Source organism: Sceloporus occidentalis, unplaced genomic scaffold, assembly GCF_023333645.1.
Source record: "Sceloporus occidentalis isolate IW3139 unplaced genomic scaffold, rSceOcc1.0.p SCAF_1, whole genome shotgun sequence".
NCBI lineage: Eukaryota > Metazoa > Chordata > Lepidosauria > Squamata > Phrynosomatidae > Sceloporus > Sceloporus occidentalis.
This window is the reverse complement of record NW_028316981.1, coordinates 176,249,176-176,269,126: the sequence shown is the minus strand read 5'-3', so window position 1 is coordinate 176,269,126 and position 19,951 is coordinate 176,249,176. Positions and strand designations below refer to the sequence as shown.

At 40.9% G+C, this 19,951-nt stretch overlaps 1 protein-coding gene across 1 annotated transcript; it reads right to left on the bottom strand.

Moving 5' to 3' along the window:
* Positions 1-853: 853 nt before the first annotated feature.
* On the bottom strand, positions 854-11,739 carry LOC149322788 (hepatic lectin-like). Its single transcript, XM_089532236.1, has 6 exons — positions 11,646-11,739; positions 9,286-9,384; positions 8,230-8,289; positions 5,541-5,692; positions 3,627-3,739; positions 854-1,618 (listed from the first exon to the last, which is right to left on the bottom strand). Exons 1-6 carry the CDS (start codon positions 11,737-11,739, stop codon positions 1,483-1,485), a joined length of 654 nt encoding a protein of 217 aa, XP_089388362.1. The 3' UTR covers positions 854-1,482.
* Positions 11,740-19,951: the final 8,212 nt, after the last annotated feature.

Here is a 19,951-nt window from a genome sequence, read left to right as displayed (position 1 = left end):
AGAAAACATCTTCTGTTCCAGATCTCTTTCCATTGGGAAGTTCTTTGTGATGGTTAGGTGGAATGTCTCTTCATGTGTTTTGAGTCTATTTCCCGGTGTCCCAATTTGTAGGGAAGAGTAAACTTGCTGGATTGTCAATAGGACATCTCTTAAAATATTGGAAACCATTTCCATGAGAGGGTGTAGATTTATACTGAGTCCTACATTTGTAGGATATGTCCTCAATTTTCAGGTTGATCCAAATTTCTATGGCACATTCTTCATTTTTGCATTGGTAGACCCAGAGTTGGTACATACCATCATACCACAAGCAATTTGAGTTTGAAACACACTCACCACAAGCCAAACATTTTAACCTATCAGCACAAGACCTGTTTGTCAGTGGAATTGATTGTCTTTGACGGTGCTGATGTTTCTGTCTTTGGAGGTCTTAACACAGAGGTGGGATGGACAATCTTCAGGAGTCATTTAGATGAATATATTTCTCCGTGGAAGGAAGTTGAACTAGGTGGCTCTTGGCATCTCTTCCAATTCGAAGATTTTTTTTCATTATTTAAATGGCATTTTAGAATCATAGTCTTGGAAAGGAAGGCAAAGGCCTTCCAATCTAACCCCGATGTGTCATGTAACAAGACCAAGAAACCCTGATTAGGGCTTCTGTCTGCAGCCATTCCTACAGGTCACCTAATTGTACCCAAGTAGTCACATCCTATTTATTCCAATTACAGATTTATATTTACAGCTGCATCAGGGGTGAATGCACACTTGCACCTGTGTATGTGTGAACTGATGGATTTGTATCTACTTTAAATAACAAAAAAAAAAATAATAATAAAATAGCATGGCATAGTGGTTTGAGTATTGCACTGCGACTCGAGACCAGGATTTGATTTCCTACTTGGCCATGAAACCCACCAGGGGACCTTGGGCAAGTCACTTATTCTCAGGGGAAGGCAATGGCAAACCTCCTCTGAAGAAATCTTGCCAAGAAAACCCTGTGATGGGGGTGCTTTAGGGTTGCCATTAGTCAGAAACAACAGCAACAACATGTGCAAGTGTGACAAAGTGGTTTTAGAAGTGGTGACTGTGTCAGTGGCTTCAGCCTAGGATTAAGCAGTACAGTATAACGTCACTTCCAAACAGCCTTGTTGCTTGGAAGACTCCCTATCTTCACCCCAGCTGGGGTAGGGGGAAGAATAAAAAAAGATGTGTGTGTGAAGGACATTTCCACCATGTTTGGAGATCCCGTGCCTCCAAGATAAAATAAATGCCCCTCACATGCCCATTCAGAGATGTGGGCTGTACTTCCACCATTTTAGGTTTACTTATGCATAGGCATGGATAGGATTGCACTGGAAGGGGCAGTATTCTGTCTCTGCATATGTTGTAGTTGTATGCCTTCAATCAATTTCTGACTTATGATGACCTTGCGCAAACCTATTGTTAATGTGTGGAAGTGTGCTTCTCTCTTTTCTTCAATCTTCAGGAAGGTAAAGGTCTTTCACACACATAGAAGTTCTCTCTGTTACAGTTCTCATCATTCCATTCTCCAGAAACACTGATCTCAGCACAGTCTTCATTTCTTTCATAGTCAGTGGGTTGTCCCATTTTCCAGTTTCTAAATTAGAAGAGTGGTGACATTATTCTGTCAGACATATAGCAAGAATATTCATATATTTTTTTCAAACTGTAAAATCCTCAGTCTCCAAGCACATCCACACTGTTCCTGCTATGTGCTCCTTTATTTTCTATTAGTAACTTTAGCACAGCTATTTCCTTGTTTATTACATTTATAGCCCCCCTTTCTTCCTTCATGGAACTCAAAGCAGTTTAAATAGGATTGCCTAGCAGTTTCTTACCCAGGCACTGAGCAGATCCCCCCAACATCTGTAGTGTCTGCAGGTTGTCACATTAGATGGCTTTGAATCATTTTCTGGCACGTCAAGTTAAGTGGAGGCTGGTGTCATCCATGTCATTGGTGGGGTGAATTTACTCTGGGGTTTGGCTGAACTTTACAGGTGCTGCTCAAGGTGCAGAACTCTGTACCCAGAATAGATTCATCACCTTGGATACCTCGTTGAAATGGAGGGTGCATCAACATTGTAGAAATAATGTGGCTTGCACCACTTTGCTGTAGTTTTGCAAGGTCTTAAGCCTTCTCTGCCAAAGAGTGCTGGTGCCTCATAAAACTACAAAGCCCAAGATTCTGTAAGATGGAGCAATGTCAGTTAAAGTAATATCAAATTGCATTATTTGCACAGAGTATATGCACCCCTAGAGTGGATGTACCACTCTACTGATACTATATTATTATTATTATTATTATTATTATTATTATTATTATTAATATCCCACCTCTCCATCAGGATCGAGGCAGTGTACAATATGCATAAAAATACAACAATATAAAATAAACTCATTGACCCTCCCACCAACACAACAGTTAGAATTCCCTTATAACAATAAATACATCCCATTATTAAAGCAATCAGTCAATCACATAACACAGAGAGATGGGTACATAGAATATTCTGTATGGGGACCAAGTCAGCAAGTGACTGAGTGAGTCATTCCGGGAAGACACCCCCCCCCCCCCCCCGGTAAAGTTAAATAAAAAGATGCAGAACCAGTCAATGATATTTTTAAAAATCTCCTCCCCCAAGTTAATTGACTAAATTAAAACAAAATCTACAACAGGGGTCATGTGGAAGTATGGCTTTGTATAAAGTGTAAAGGCAGACTTACTGCTAAACATGAAAAAAAAAGATAATTACCATAGAGTATATACATAAATTCAACCTAGACAATGAGGAAATCAAAATAATTAAAGACTTCTTATACCTTGGATCAAACATTGATCAGAATAGAAATTGCAGTCAAGAAATAAGAAGACTAGGAATCCAAAGGGCAGCTATGAAAAAAGGGCAGCTATGGCCAAAATCCTAAAGTGTAAAGATACACAGCTGAACACTAAAGTCAGAATTGTCCAAGCCATTGTATTCCCCATTGCTATGTAGAGATGTGAGAGCTATACAGTGAAGAAAGTGGATAAAAAGAAAATCAACTCATCTGAGGAAAAGAGTGCTGAGGATACCATGGTTGGCCAAAAAGACAAATGATTGAGTCCTAGAATAATTCAAGCCTGAACTGAGCCTATTGTACTTTGACCACATCATGAGAAGGCATGTTTCATTAGAACAGATAGTCATGGTGGGAAAGGCAGAAGGCAGTAGAAAGAGAGGAAGACCACATGCCAGATTGATAGACTCAATCAGAGAGTTCATGGTCCTGAACCTACAAGACTGAGAAAGATGCTGAAAATAGAGGCTCATGGAGATGTCTCATTCACAGAATCCCCATGAGTCAAAATCAACTCAAAGGCAGCAAACAACACTCATTCTCCTCTCACCCTCAGAACCTTAACTTGGTAGGAAATCCTGGTGTGGTGGCATTGTATTTGCTTCCATCTGGGTTACCAGATTTCGTTTCAACCAAGGTGCTGTAAAACATTTCAGATGAGAGGGTCAGCCAACTTGATGCTTGCTACCTTCCCTGGATGGCCAAACCAGGAGGATACAAGACTTGAAAGGTTTACTAAGCCTGCTGGTCCACACTTTGCTGCTTACTTGAAGCTAGTCCTGTAATTGGTGCCATCAACCCATCGCCATTCTCCTTCAGCTTTCAAATCATTGAGTCCGATCCAGTAGCGTTCACCCTTGGTTTGGAGCTGGAGAAAATTCTGTGAGCCAAAACAAAAGCAAAGAGAGTGAAAATATGGACTGGCTGGCCCTTGATCATTAATGCTACACAAAGACAGTAGGAATACATAGGTTCCATGTTACTGGAATTGTGAATGTGCTTTGAAGTTTAGCATAAACTTTAAATCAGCTATCTAAGTGCTAAACTTATTTTGGGAATAGGCAGGCACTTTTGATGTCTCTGTTTAAAGTTTTGACTAAAATGTGAGGCAAATTCATCACTGCATAGATATGGAAGCCATCAGATACCACTGAATGTATTCAGGCACCGTGTCCCACGTTCATGTAGACAGACTTCCTCTTGAGCTTATCTTGAAAACTACCATACCTTTAGCCTCCTATTCTAATTCCATTTACTGATGGAAATCTACATCATATACATAGTTACAAATGTTTAACTATGAATCGTCTCCTCACCTGATTCCCCATACCTACCAAAACAGCCATCAGTCATACTGAGTGACAAAGGTCTGTTCTGTTGGTGGTTGGGGCACAGAAGGATGATGTTACAAGCCCCCTTCCAGCAGTAATCTCCACTTGGCAAGATGTTGCAACAGTGGTCTTGCTTCAGATCATCACATTGCTGCTCATTGGTGAGTAGGGCCTGGAAACATCATCCTACTGTACCCTGCTTGCCAGCAAAACAGACCTCCATCACTCGATGTGGCTGCTGGTTGTTAATGTATGTTTGGGAGGGCCTTTGCAATCATGGCAGTACTGCCATGATAGTAAACATGACTTCTGAACCTGTGTAAATCTAGATTATGTACATGTAACTGCTCAGCAGGATGTCATCTGTAGATAGATTATAGCAGTCATTTGATTTACAGACTGTATATGGCTGGCATCCTGTTGGCTATTCCAAACAAGAGTAGATCCATTTAAACAATTGTTGAATGGTGGGTCAACACATAGGTAAACTCCACTAATCTAATGGATTGATGCACAACAGGATTTAGACCTGTGTGTGTGTGTGTGTGTGTGTGTGTGTGTGTGTGTGTGTGTGTGTTTGGAGGAGGACTGAATTAGTATGCTGTGAGAAATAAATCATAAAAAATAAATGAAAGTGTATCTGAGCCTGACTGCACAAGTGGCCCCCAGCTGGGAAAAACCCAGTTGTAGCAGAGCTCTTGGCTTTCTTGAGGTGAATGAGTACATTAAACCATTCGAGAGACCAAATGGAGCATTGCATGGGACATTTATAAAAGGGAGAGAGATTATAGGTTTGTAGTTTATGAGTTAAATTTGTTGCTGATCTGCACATTTTCTCCGAGGTTCTAAAAGAGTTGGTATAGGATGTGCAGAACATGCTGCTTCCTGTTACTGATATGTTAAGCCAAGGGTGAGAATTACACTGCCCTCCAGATGTTGTTGGATTATACCTCCCAACATTACTCATCACAGTCTGTGAGAAGGTGCACTTCAACTCTCAACATTTCTAACTAGGATGGCTGGGAATTTAAGCCCAAGAACATCTAGAAGACTTGAAATGAGTCCCATCCCTTTGCTAAGCCTTTCTTAAAGTTTATACAGTTGCCCCTTCATATCAGTGGGCCCTGCATCCACAGATTCAATCATCCACGGTTTGAAAATACCACAAAACAAATTTTGATTTTGCCAGTTTATATAGGGGACAACATTTTACTACACCATTGTATATAATGGGACTTTATCAGCCATGGGTTTTAGTATCAATGAGGACTCCTGGGACCAAACCCCAGTGGATACCAAGGGCCCACTGTATGTTTCTCCTTCCATGCACTTATACTCCAGTATATTTACCTGTTCAGCCACATTGTGGACAACAACCAGGGTTGAATTCTTTTCTTCACAATGGTCCTTAGCTGTGTGCCAAACAACTTTCTGGGTTGAGAAGAAGTAACATCTGCCATGGAAGTACTCCCACTCCCTGCTTTGGGATCCACATGGGAATACTGGCAAAGAAAGAAACACTGAGAATAAAAACCCTGCATCTCTTTCATCAAAAGCAGTTCCTTGAAGCTCTATGTCAGGTCTACTGTATCTTACTAGCTTATGGGAGGCCCTAGCTGAGGTTTTTGGTCCCACATTTACCAAAAATATCTCTTCCAACCATTATGGGAAAGCTGTGTTCTGCCAGAAGCCAAAGGTCTGCTGAGCTGTAAAGTGGGGGTGGGAATAATGTGGTCTCTAGATATTGTTGAACTGCAACTTTCAGCTGTCCTCACCATTGGCTGTGCTAGCTAAGATGAGGGGAGTTGCAGTTCAACATTTTCTAGAAGGCCATTTGACTGTCACCCCATTGTAAAAGATATTAAACAGTTTTGAATGGACAAGTGCATAAGCATCATACCCATTGCAGAGAAGATGAATAGTGGAAGAATGATACACTCTCAAATCACCCTTGGTGGGGCATTTCCTTGCAGCAGTTTGCACTGTTTGTACTGGACCTAGTCTATCCTATCAAAGCTGCTGGCCAAGATGGATGAGGAGGAGGAGGATGAAGGAGCAGGATGTAGGGGGCCAGTGGGGCAAGATTGGGGTGGATGATGATGAGGAGGATGAAGGAGCAGGATGCAGGGAGCCAGTGGAGGGAGATCGAGGAGGATGATGATGAGGAGGATGAAGGAGCAGGACGCAGGGAGCCAGTGGGGCGAGATCAAGGTGAATGAGGAGGAGGATGAAGGAGCAGGACACAGGGAGCCAGTGGAGGGAGATCAAGGAGGATGATGAGGAGGAGGATGAAGGAGCAAGACGCAGGGAGCCAGTGGGGCGAGATCAAGGTGAATGTGGAGGAGGATGAAGGAGCAGGACGCAGGGGGCCAATGGGGCGAGATCTGGGTGGATGAGGAGGATGAGGATGAAGGAGCAGGGCGGAGGGGCCCAGTGGGGCAAGATCTGGGAGGAGGAGGAGGAGGATGAAGTAGCAGGACAGAGGGGGCCAGGGGGGTGAGATCGTGGTGGATGAGGAGGACGAGGATGAAGGAGCAGGACGGAGGGAGCCAGTGGGGTGAGATCGGGGTGGATGAGGAGGATGAGGATGAAGGAGCAGGACACAGGGGGCCAAGGGGGTTGAGATCGGGGTGATGTTCCACACCAGACCAATTTGGATTGAAATCGAAGTGAGCTTGGAAACAAATTTTATGAATTCTCTTGTTACCGAATTCACCTACATTAGGAGTCACTTTGGATTGACTTTGGATCTGGCTTGAAATGACCCCCCATAGAGAGCAATCACGTATGATAATCAATCACGTTATAATGTGAATTCACATGGTTGGAACCAGAATGGCTTCGGATTGGAGTTGCAAAAACCACCGTGTGATAAGGTCCTAGGAGAACAGCAAAGCTTAAGTCCATATCTGACTGATTAATACTTATATCTCTTGAGATTTCACCGGGCTTCATATTTATCTTAAATTGTTTAAGTCATTAAAAATTGTTTAGAAATACAGAAGAGATTGAAATAAAAACTTGAATGATGATTGTTATTACTTTTTTGTTTAGATTTTTTGTAGTTCTATTTGTAGGGCAATTTACATAATTTCTATAAGCAAAAGTATGAAGAAGAACGAAAGCAATGTATTGAAAAGTCCATGAATCTTGTGCTGCAGAACTCTGCCTTCCCCAGAGCTTCTAATATTTGACAGCTTTAGTATATTCAGGAATTGATGTTTTGTCTCTTGTGTAGGAAGTGTATACTTATTTGAGCATTCTCTAATTTCAGTTTATATATATTAGCAGGGCGATTTAGTGCAGACTGTAAGCTTTTCATTAGAAAGTGGTAACAATCCCTTCTAAAATCTGTAACATTCATATCAAACCAAATCTAGTAGTATTCTGCATCCATGGATTATCTGTTATGAGGTATTGTCTACATTCTACATTATAGGTGCTTCAGATCTTTACAACTCCATTTCCCACTAGTTCATGCCAGTCTGGCCAGTGGTGAAGAAAAATGGTAGTAGTAGATCTCCAACATCTTGGTGAAGCCACATGAAATAGGTTAAGTTTCTCACATTTAGTTTACATGCTTCATTTCAAGTGCATCTTTCCAATCATAAGGACTAGCAACTTTCAAGCTACCAAACAAGCAACTTTAAAAAGCAAAAATAAAACTCAAGACCAATACTACTATACCCCTGCAGAATTATGGCATACATATAGCTCTTAATATAAGGTAGCACAGTTTTAAGCTCCTTCAGTTCAACTGAGAGCAGTGCCTTTAAACTCACATGCTGGGGTCCAAACATGCCTGAAATGTGTGTCGACTGATGGGGAATACTTGCTTTTCAAATGCAAACATGAGAGAACCAGAATTTGGGGAATCTATATTCCTAGAAAGTAATCCTATTAGGTGAATTTGAGTTGAAATCCATCTCAGATTTAGTACTATTTCCCTCCCCAGGCATTTGGGTCCAAAAACCAAAGGAGATTTGGGAGGGAAAGAGAGTAGGAGGAAGGGAAGGGAGGGACAAAGAAGAAGACTTACATCCTTCCTTCATTGGAAGCTGCTCATGCACCTTTTTCACCTCTGAAGAAAGCCTTGATCCTAAAATGGTCAGGACATACCAGACACAAAACTATTACTAGCTGAGAAACTTAGAAATGACACAGAAATATTCAAAAGAGAGCCCTTTTTTCTTTCCATTTTAACTATTTTCAAACAATTGCAATGTTCTGAATGCATCTAATACAATAACACAGCTGTGAGCAGCTCTGTAAGAACTATAGTGCCATTTACCAAGTTTCCACATTGCTTATGAGTATTACAGGCTACCAGAGCTCAAGTGAATTAGAGGAAAAACCCTCTCAAATTGCTGTGGTATACAGAGATGTTTTACTTTATGGTTTTGATCCATGTTCCAGCTTTAAGCTCAGAAGGGGATGTAGGTTTCTGAGTTGAGCCTCTTTTAATGACCATTCAATATCCTTTCTTCCCCAAATAACCAAGACAAATATAAGAGTTGTATTATATGTTGGATTTCAAGACTGAAGTAGTGGATTTTATGTTGTTTTATGTTTTTTAAAAGAGTGATGGAATTCTTTTAGATGGGCCACATACAAAAGTAAGTACCTTCTGATGTCAATGAGGCCTACTCTGAGGTAAGTGTGTACAGGACTATACCCTCTACTACAATGCTTCCTTATGTAGAATAGTCCTCCGTATAGAGACTTCATGAATATCTGATGGACATTCTTCAGAGGAGACAAGAACTTATACATGGTTCTGGAAGTGGCTAGAGTTTCTCACTGTGAATCCTCCACATGGTCATAAATGTGTGAAAGGGGTTATGCATAACATCCGCTCTTCTAGGTAAATAGGGTTGTCTGCTCTCCCAATTATCACCATGCTCTACTAGCTCTGGTAGAAATAAATTTGGATCCTAGCTCAGAAATGTTTGGTCAGTAATTTCAATCAGTTTTTTTTAGTCACCATCACTGGCACATTACACAGTGAATGTGTGTGTGATATTCCTCCTATATGCTGCCTTGAATCTATGTATGTATCTCTGAATTATTTCAGAACTCAGAGTAATTTGATTACCATTGGACATCACAATCCCAAACAATATGGCAATCAGTAGGTAAGAGAGCGCCAGCAGCAGGAAAGAGGATCTCCAGTTCCATTCAGGTTGGCATCTGTCTTTTAAAATAAAAAAGAGAGAGAAGGTTGAATTTCTACACAGGAATTTTCTCCAGAGTGCTGCTTTGAAGGCAATCAACTCTGTAAGAATAATAATTGGGCCCAAACCGACAGGCCAAAATAAAGCTGCTTCAGGTCACTTTGGAGGTATACCATTTAAATGCTGCATGCGTCCTAAGAGGCCGGAAGCTGTGACAAAGCCATACTTCAGTCCTAAGGACTGGAGCACAACTTTGGCACAGCTTCTGGCCTATTAAGATGCATGCTTCTTTTAGAAGCATACCTCCAAAGTGACCTGGGCCCAAATATCATTTTGGGTTAGCGGTCACTATGTAGGCAACATGAGTTCATCATTATAAACAGTGAATTGTTTCCCCCAAGCCAACATGGTACTCTGATGCAGTCACATAGATAGCAAACCTCTTCCACTGGATAATTTGGCCACAGAGATAGAGGAAAGCAAGATTTTATACATAGCCTTTACTTTCAGTTTCTGTTTAAATATGATTGTACAGTGGGCAACAATGTCACCATAAAGCTGTATTTCTTGGTTCAAAAATACAGCCTATAGGAAATGGTTATGTTCACTTCAGATGGGCCTCTTTCATTTTGGTTCAGAGTTTGTCAAAACATAGAAGGGAGCATTAACTTTTCTCAATGCTATCAACAATATAAAATGATTCGCATTAGTTAATAAAAAAGTATTGAGACCACATTGAAAAGTAAGAAATGTACCATCAGTGGACAGCATAAAAATAATTCATAAGTTATGACCAAGCCTGAAAGGTGGTTCTACTACTGTACGGTGGCAACTCTACTCTGAGTTTTAATGGTTGCCTCCATTGGTCATTATATCTTCCCCAGTTGCTCCAGAAGCTATTGAGGTGCAGAATCTACTTGTGTTGTTCTCCCGCCTCGATCCATAGGGAGAGGCAGGATATATATAAATAAATTATTATTATTATTATTATTATTATTTAAAAATGATAATCTTTTAATTGTGTTCTAATATTATTATTGTTTTTGGCTAGTTTAAAAATTGTTTGTGAGCCACTTTGGGTCCCAAACTGGGAGAAAGGTGGCATATTAATGCAATGCAATAAAATAAAATACATATATGCTGATCCTTGTAGATCACTACTTTGGGCAAACCATTTGAGCTGTTTAGGTACAGAAAAGAGCAAAAGCTGGTGAAAGTGTGTGCAAGAATATGTAAGCATCAGTTCATCTGCTAAAGGTATGGAAGAAAGTCACAGGCTCTGCATACTGATAACAGAGGTAAGTATCTTCTGAGAGAAACAGCATGATTCATAAGAAAGGCAGGCAATGAATGGGAGATGACAGTGGTTTATATTGCAGGAAAGAAGGGAGTGGCAGAGTGAAAGAACCACACTCTTAAAGGAAATAGCAAAATGTATGCTCCTAAATGTGGAATACAGAATCAGCATGATTTGAGCATTGGACTATGGCTCTGTAAACCAGGGTTCAAACGCCTGCTTAGCCTTGGAAACCCGCTGAGTGACCATAGGCAAGTCACGTCCTTTCAGCCTCTGAGGGAGGCACTGGCAAAATCTTGTCTGAACAAGTCTTGCCAAGAAAACCTTATGATAGGTTTGCCTTAAGATAGCTATAAGTCAGAAATGACTTGAAGGCACACAGCAAAAAAGATGTGGAATTTCTTGACAAGAGCCGGGGAGAAGCTGTTGTGAGAAACAAATAATAATAATATAATATGTTTTATTTATAGACCGCTATTCCGCGATGATCATAGCGGTGTACAGTAAAATCGTAATACAATACAAAATACAGTTAAAGGAGGGAGAAGTCTCGTCCTTCAGGCAGTCCAAGATGTTACTGGGTCTGCCTGATGGCTCCCTCTGAGGCCGAGATGACAGTTGAGGAGGGAGGGGCCTCTTCCTTCAGGCAGTCCCCGATGTTGCTGGGTCTGCCTGATGGCTCCCTCTGAGGCCGAGATGACAGTTGAGGAGGGAGGGGCCTCTTCCATCAGGCAGTCCAAGATGTTGCAAACTATCAGCAGAACAGATTGCCAACCAAAGTCAAGCAAGTAAGGCAATATCAACTATGGCATGGGCAGACTGGCATCTCCCTTTTTCGTTTTTAAACTGCCACATAAAATGTTGATTTTCGGGGGGGGGGGGAGGATGTCTGGGTTTAGTGGAAAACATCCCTCCTGTTCAAAACAGCAGCAATACATTTACCTTCCCCCTTAAGTTCAAGCCATATCTATAGTAAACATCTACCTCTTGTTCCTGAAGCCATGACTGTGCCAGTTTCTTCTAGATGTACTTGGTCTGTGTTCTCCTGCCGCTCATAAGCAACAGCATCTCGAACCATCATGCTGCTGTGTTCACGTTTCTCCTCCTGAAGGCATTTATAATGTGATCAGCAAATTGAGAAACACTTTTTTAGGAAGTCCCTGTTCCTTTGCTGCTTCTTAGAAAGTTGAAGGGGAAGTTCAACCAAGAGAAGGACATGAGCTAGTATTCTTCAGAACTTAGGGAATTACACCTCCATCAGAATGTACTTTTAAAGAAGGACCTTCAGAAAATAATAGAATCATAGAATCTTGGAGTTGGAATAGACCACAAGGCCCATTACATCCAACCCCCTGCCATGCAGGAAAACACAATCAAAGCATTCCTGAAAGACAACCGTCAAACCTCTATTTAAATACTTCCAAAGATGGAGAATCCACCACACTCTGAGGCAGCTCATTCCACTGTTGAACAGCAATTACAGTAGAAAAGTTCTTCCTATGCCCCCCCCCCCCATAAGAAAATGGTATGTTGCATCATAGGGGACTCACCTTGTCTGGTTTTGTTACAGTTCTCTCTGTCCTTTCATCATGTTGTCATTTACAGACTGCAGTGGGATGAAGAAGCAAGAGAAATAGAACAACAACAACTACAACAACACAATGAGTAAGCTTGGGGAAAAGAAGAGGAGGGTGCTCCAGGGATCAGGGTTTATTAAACGCTAGATACATAATGATGGAAAATCACCTATTTCACATAATATCTTATTGGTGGTTGTTGTTGTTAACTGCCCACAAGTTGACCTTGACACATAGTGATCCTATGAATGAGATATCTCCAAGACTCCCTGTCTTCCACTGCTCAGCTTAAGTTTTGCAGACCCATTCCCATTTGGTGTGTGATTTTACTTTCTTTCTTCTTCCCTCCAGCTTTCTCAGCATCTTTCTGAGTCATGCCTTCTCATGGTTTGGCCAAAGTGTGACATCCTAAATTTGATCACCTTGGTTTCTAGGTGTATTTCAGGATTGATCTATTCAAGAACTCATTTGTTTGTCTTTTTGGATGTCTATGGTATCCTCAGCACTCTTCTTCAGCACCACATCTCAAATGAGTTGATTTTCTTTTTAATCGGCTTTCCCCCCGTGTCCAGCTCTCACATCAGTACATAATGATGGGGAACAGCATGGCCTAGACTAAGGCGGGTTATAGACCGCCAAAAAATACGTATTGAATACGTATTAGGGTTAGGAAGGGGCGGTGCTTCCGCACCCCCCTAACCCTAATACGTATTCAATATGTACAATATGGCGGCGGCCGTTCCACACGGCCAATGCCATATTGACGTAACGGACGCTCTGCGTCCGCACATGGTGCACCAGAAGTGACGCTGCGAGTGCACCCTTTGGCACTTGCGGCACCTCTTCCGGGGCCCGAGAAGGAGCACGATTTCCGTGCTCCTTCCTCTGAGCGTCCGGGAGCCCCGTGATGTGACAGTGCTGCTTCTTGGCGGTATGTAATCCGCCAATGCTAATTTTATTGCTCACTTGTATATCTTTACTTTTTAGGATCTTTTCTAGCTCTTTCATGACTGCCCTTCCCATTCCTAGTCTTCTTGTCTCTTGACTGCAGTGTCTGTTCTGATCAACATTTTATCCAAGGTATGAGAAATCCTTAACTATTTTGATTTCCTCATTGTCTAGGTCCTGTGTGGTAATTATTTTTGTTTTCTTTATGTTCAGCTGTAAGCCTGATTTTGCAATTTCTTCCTTGACCTTCCTCAGTAATTGTTCCAAGTCCATGATGTTTTCCACTTGTGATATTGTATCATCTGCATGTCTTAGATTGTTGATATTCTTCTAAATGCATTCTTCCTTTTTCTAAGTTTATTCCTGATTTTCGTATGATGTTTTCTGCATATACATTGAACAAGTAGGGTGATAAACAAGTAGGTTATAACAGCTTTAATATGATACCATTGTTGGTCACCAAAAGGCATTCAGATTAAGATCTAAGATAGTGTAACACCTGCTTTTGCTTTTGTAATAAAACATTCCAGGTGCCTTCACAAGTTTGGGATGGACAGCTTCGGATGTCCATGTCAACTGAATACACAGTTTACAAGCTCTTGCTTTTAGGGAAATATTAACTGAAAATAGATGTTTGCATCTTGTTTCCACTGCTATTTCACATTTTGATCCTGCTTTATGTAAGGCAGGGCTGGAGAACACATATAGCTCCAGATGTTGTTGGATTGCAATTCCAGTCATCCCACACTATTGTCTGTGCTGGCTGGAGCATCTGTCAGAAGGGCGATGCATTCTCCAAGCTTGTGACAAGAATAAGCAGGAACCATCTCTTTGGACGCTTCTATATGACAAATCCCGTCTCCTTTTGTGTCGCGTCTTTTTAGATTGTAAGCCTGAGGGCAGGGAACTGTCCAGTTAAAAAGATTGTATGTACAGCACTGTGTAAATTTACAGCATTTTATAAATAAAGGTTAATAATAATAATAATAACTTTTTTTAAAAAAGCCATGTAAACTGCACTTCCAGTGCTTATCCAAAAAAGTGAAGATGGTACAGATCAGCAAAGTATCATTCCTTTACCCTCTGTAAAGTAGGGTAGATTGCCAGCCTCCTTGTTGGGTAAGTACCTATGTGGTAAAACAAGGGGCTGTGTGTGGGGTAGGGGTTAACAAATACAATAGCATTGTAAAATGTTACCCAAAACCTGTACTCAGCATCTTCAAGGGGTTAAGACAATGGGGCAGAACTCTTGGGGTGGGCATGAGAGTTACTCAAGGGGGCACAAGACTTGGAGGCCCTCCTCCTCCACCTCTTCCCATTCTTTTGTGTAAAATGTACACATACATTGAGTTAAATATTGGATTTACTTAAATAAAATGTTTCTAATTTGAGCAATGTTATTTCCTTATAACATGTTAAAATATGAATATACATGATTGTGTGAATGAGAATATGCACACTAAATAAACAAAATATTTTTTATTCATGTATATGTCAAGTGGATGTGTGTGTGCAACATCCAAATGTAGATGGAAAGCGTGGAGTCCTAAGAGTACCACTGGGTTAAGATCATAGAGGTGAGGCCTAGATGAAGAAAGAGGAAGAAGAAGCTGACCATATTCCGAAGGGAGGCTCGGTTAACCAAATCGAAAGACTTCCTTATTTTTGTGTTGGCATGAAGAGGGCGGGGGGGGGGGGGGATACAAAGGGCAGTGACTTTGTAAGCTGGCAGTGGGCATACACACTTGGAGAGCCATTTTTGGCCCCTCTGATCCCCCATCAGGCTGCAAACCTGCCAGCACTGTTATGAGTGACTGGATGTCACTACTTTGTGGCAAAACACCACTTTTTGGAGGGTGGGCCTACTGAAACCTTGTTTACAGATACAACAGGACCCTTGGGGTCAATTGGGGTCAATTATGTCTGGGAGAAATAAAAACATTTTGGGCTAATTTTTAGTCATTCTTTTTTTCAGGGGCACAGCAGGCTCCAGAGAATCCAGGAAGGCAGGAGCCATCTGTGATTCCCCAAAAGATTGCCTGCCATACACAGACCACACTGTTTCCACCTTTGATGCATGGGATGGAAATGGTTACTGGCTGGCCTCTCCTTTTCATGTCATACCAGCCTATCTTAGCAGATGCCGTTATGGCAGGTAAATGGCTATGTACTATGAACCAAGATGGTTGTGGTGGAGATGAAGCTGGTGGCAGAAAAGTGGAGGATAGGAAGAGGGAGAGGTGTTTGAACTGGAGAATATGATTAGGTGAGCTCTGCAGATTACCCAAGGAACCCAAGAGGCTTCAACTTTTCCATAGATATAGCTGATCTAATTCCTGTTCTTCAGGTTTAGAAATAGCCATTATGCAAGGCAGGAAATGGCTGAGAAGTGTTCCTAGTGAATTCTGAAACAGACTGCTTTAGATATAACACCTCTGCCAGCCAGTACATGGAGACACTAAACTTAGTGGAACCTCAGTCAAAGTGGCTTCAGAAGTGTCCTGAGAGAGTATGGAGGATTATGAACTCATCACACAAAAGGCAAAAATGAGGAATAGAATACTTCTGGGCCACTAGAAAAATGTGAAAATACATTTTTTATGGAATCCGGTGTAACTGTGCAAGTGTATATGCCAAACTAAGAGTGTCTAAGATGTTGGGCTAGGATGGATCATACTCTTAAATGTACCTATGGATTTTGAAGTGTGTTAAAATGGAAATTGGACATGGCATTTTCCAAGCATATCTACCAACAAAAGCCAGTGTGGTTCAGTTGAACTAGGACTATGGGAGACCAAGGTTCAAATTCCCAAATCAGCCACAGAAACCCACTGAGTGGCTTTCAGCAAGTCACGCTCTCAGTCCAAGAGGAAGGCAATGCCAAACCTCCTCTGAAGAAATCTTGCCAAGAAAATCCCATGACTTACCTTCTTCTTAGGGCTGTCATAAGTCGAATGCACGCAGCAGCAGCAGCAGCAACAACAACAACAACCTACCAGATGCAAAAGCTGAATGTCAGAAATATATACTGAGACTCTGGAGTAGTTAGTTTCCTTAATGATATTCGGAGACACTGAGGCACAGATATCATGCATTGACAGCCCTTCAAAGAGAGGAAATCTCCTGAAGCCAGAGGCTCAACTATCCTGTCCTTCAAGGTGGGTATCTCTTTAAATCAATGTGATACCATTAATTACAAAAGCAGGGCAGAGAACTGGATTTTATAGTCTGATTCCTATGTGCTTGGGGTAGATTTAGTCAACCTTTTGATATGGGGGAGGGAATGTGTCTACAAGGAGGGAGAGCAGTCAATGAGCTGAGAGAAGAGTGTGTCCATGTCCAGGAGTTCCAGGAGTGAAACATCACACATGATCTCATCCAATAGGGAGGTACCATAAGAAGTGAGATGACATCACAATGCTACACAACCAGTTGGATTCAGGATATTGAGATGGATCATTCTCAGGGCATTTGAGAGAGGCTGCATTAATGTATAAACAGACAACTCCAGAGGTACTGCAAAGTATGTGTATGAGTGTCTGATTTAAGAACAAATAGTTCTTCTGACAAGTTTCTTGTGGTGGTACAGGTCAGGCTTATTTTGGTTGCCTATTTAGAGGTCTGCGAACACACGCATAAGGTATAATATATATAAGATATATAAGATATAATGCAAGAAATTGAATGTGTGTGGGTGCGTGCATATGTGTTACAGGGAACAAAGGGACAGGCTAATGTGAGGCAGAATGCCCATTCAAATGTAAACAAAGAGATGAGCATGTCTGCATTTCTGTCAGCATTCAGATATGTCTAGATTTGATTTCTAATAAACGCAGAGCAGGTGCAATGGCTGATGGTTAATCTATCGGAAAGCCAAGATCTAGCTTACTCCAGTTTGTTTATATTATCTCAAGTAATCTGGTTGGGGGAGTGGATTGTGGACATAAATAGGGTATTGTCAGTGCCTTTGCTTTGACTGGATCTGATAGCACAGTTGATAAGCTTTGCGGAGGCAAGGGAGATAATAAAAGAAGCTGGATAGATAGCAAGCAGACTGCTCTGCTAGTTTCCATTGTATGAAGAGAATACAACTTCCAAGACAATAACACTGTTCCTGACAACTGATGAACTGCCCAGACATATTCATGTTGATAATAACCAATTAGGCTGTGCTAAAATAGATATAAGGTTGTTTGTAGCTATGTAATGGAAGTTTATAGATATAACAATGCTAAAGATATTAATCCCTTGGATGCTCTAGAGATATTTAGTTTCTCAAAAGAAGAGATGGCATTTGTAAGGGATATATGGCTGGGTTGTATTGTTTAAGACAGCTCTATGTGATCATCATAGAAACACCTGCTAAAGAGATGTAGAGAAATAGAGGTTCAATCCTCCTGAAAGTAAAACATCTTCCTTGCTATATACTATAATGTAATGAATATATGATGCCGTACATCAATGGAATGGAATGGAATGGAATGTAAAGAAAGCAAAGTGCCCAGACATTGACATATCAGTGTTTCTCCCTAAGGGGAATGTATATGTTTGTGTATAATAAATATAAACAAACTGACTCCATATAATAAATAGGCTAAAATATTACTAAAGATCATGCTCATTTCCCCATAGAAATACCCCAAGATTTTAATACTTATGAATGCTTAACTGGCATGCTGATCTTAACTCTGTCTGTCTGGTTTCACCACCATCATCATGAGCTGGATGCCTAGGTGACCAGAAGGTGATAATGGGACTCCAGACAGAATCCAGATTATTTGACAAATGGCCTAGGACCCTCAATCCCTTAGTCTAAAAAGATGGGGTGGGGAATCATGCCTGTTTCACAGGATCCCAGAAAGATGCAGTTAATTACACGTGCGCACACATATGCATGTGTGTGGCTAACAAAAACAATGAATAAATATTAATAATATTAATAAATAACATAGCAAAACATTTTGGCTCTTCAGCAACTGAAGAAGGCAGCAGCAAAACTCTTTTGCTTATTTATTTATTTATTAAGTTCTGTTTGTTAATGTGTGTATGTATGTATATAAAAAAGCATTACACTGCTTTTTGCTGCTACAAAGGTTTGTAAAATACAGGGGACCCTTGTTATACGCTGGGTTTTGGTTCCAAGATCCCCCGTGGATAACAAAATCAGTGGATGCTCAAGTCCCATTAAATAAAAAATGGAACATCAAGGTTTACTATTTGAAATTTATACTTTTTAAAAAACATTTTCAAACCGTGGCTGCTTGAATCCATGTATAAAAAATCCATGTACATATAAGAAGGGCCAACTGTACAGGGAGTAATTTTCATTTCAACATTTTACAGAATTACCTTCTGTCATTACTTTGATCTATAGAGTGAATACCTATTTGTGTGAATATCAAGCATCAAAGATCAAGAATTTTGGCTTCAGCTGTAAAATATACCTTAAAAGTAGGACGGAATAAGGTTGTGTTTGCATCAAAATTGAAGAAATGAGGGATCAGCAGATAGGAAAGGACTACAGTCGTCCCACCATGTTCGTGGGGTTAGGGGAACAAGGCCCCCACAAATATGGAAAATTTGTGAATAGCTGTGCCAGTTACAGGAGAACGTGGGTGGAGTTGGGTCCCAACTTGGGAGAAAGGCGGGATAAAAATAAATAAGTAAATAAGTAAATAAAGGACATAAATGACATAAAGAGTGATGAGTGAAGCAGAGAATATCCTCTTTGCATAAAGGCTCTCAATGAACTTCTGAACCCCAACGCTTTAAATATGTTAGATAAACATATGAGGATGGGAGAGTGGTGTTATCCCACCCACTCCAATATTTCCCTCCTCAAATTATCTCAAGCAGCCAGGTAGGCACAGATAAAAAACAGATAACATTTTTCTCTGCCATTTTTTCCTCCCCTCAGAAAAAATCGATTCTGAGCTGGTGTTCCCACGTATTTGCCTCGCTTTAGAATTGATTCTTTGGAAAAGTACTTCCAAAAATGTAGCGTCAGGAAATGCCGGGCTTTTGGTGTTAGCTCTGCATTTTCCCCACTGGACTCAATCAAATGAGGATCAGAATCAAGTTCTACTGGGAATAAGGGCGATGTACCTTGCATCGAATCCTAGACCTTTTCGTAGTGGGAATGAGGCCTGGGTGACACCAAGTACAGTAATGCCAGTGCCTCCACACATAAAACATATTTCCTATCCAAGGAGTTAGACATGGGAGAAAGGGCTACCTCAGTCCTCCCTCCTCATATGTGTACTTGAACTATTTAGAAAATGTCTATAGACTCTCCATATCTGTGGGCAGCAGAGAAAATGAGCTGAGATGAGTGGCTGCCCATGGCAAGGAGTTTCAAAAAGTGAAGTACCATATGCCATCATGTTACTATGTGATCCCAGCCAATAGGGAGATCACATAGTAAACATGACAACATCACAATGCTTCACAACCAGTTGGATATGACACTATGGGAATGCCTTTGAGAGTACTCTTAGAAACAACTGAAAGGGAGAGGCAATGTTAACACGTAAGGGAAACATTTTGCTTTCCAAAAAAGTGCAACAAAAGAGACAATCCTTTGACGCTACTGAAACTGTTTTGAAATTACAGTGAACAATTTTCACCACAACTACCCACAGAATACAATGATGACTTTTTATTGCTATGATATGTAGAGATGGTAATACTTCATTCAGTTTAAAATAAATCAGCAGGCTTTCTATTATGTGAAGAAATGGAGAAAGGTCTTTTCAGAGAAATCCT

Coding starts and splice junctions, on each gene's coding strand:
- LOC149322788 (XM_089532236.1), bottom strand. CDS start 11,739: ATGGTTCGAGATGCTGTTGCTTATGAGCGGCAGGAGAACACAGACCAA. Junction 5,693..8,229: donor GCTTCCAATGAAGGAAGGAT/GTAAGTCTTCTT, acceptor TTTCTTTGCCAG/TATTCCCATGTGGATCCCAA. Junction 1,619..3,626: donor AATTACAGGACTAGCTTCAA/GTAAGCAGCAAA, acceptor CTTCTAATTTAG/AAACTGGAAAATGGGACAAC.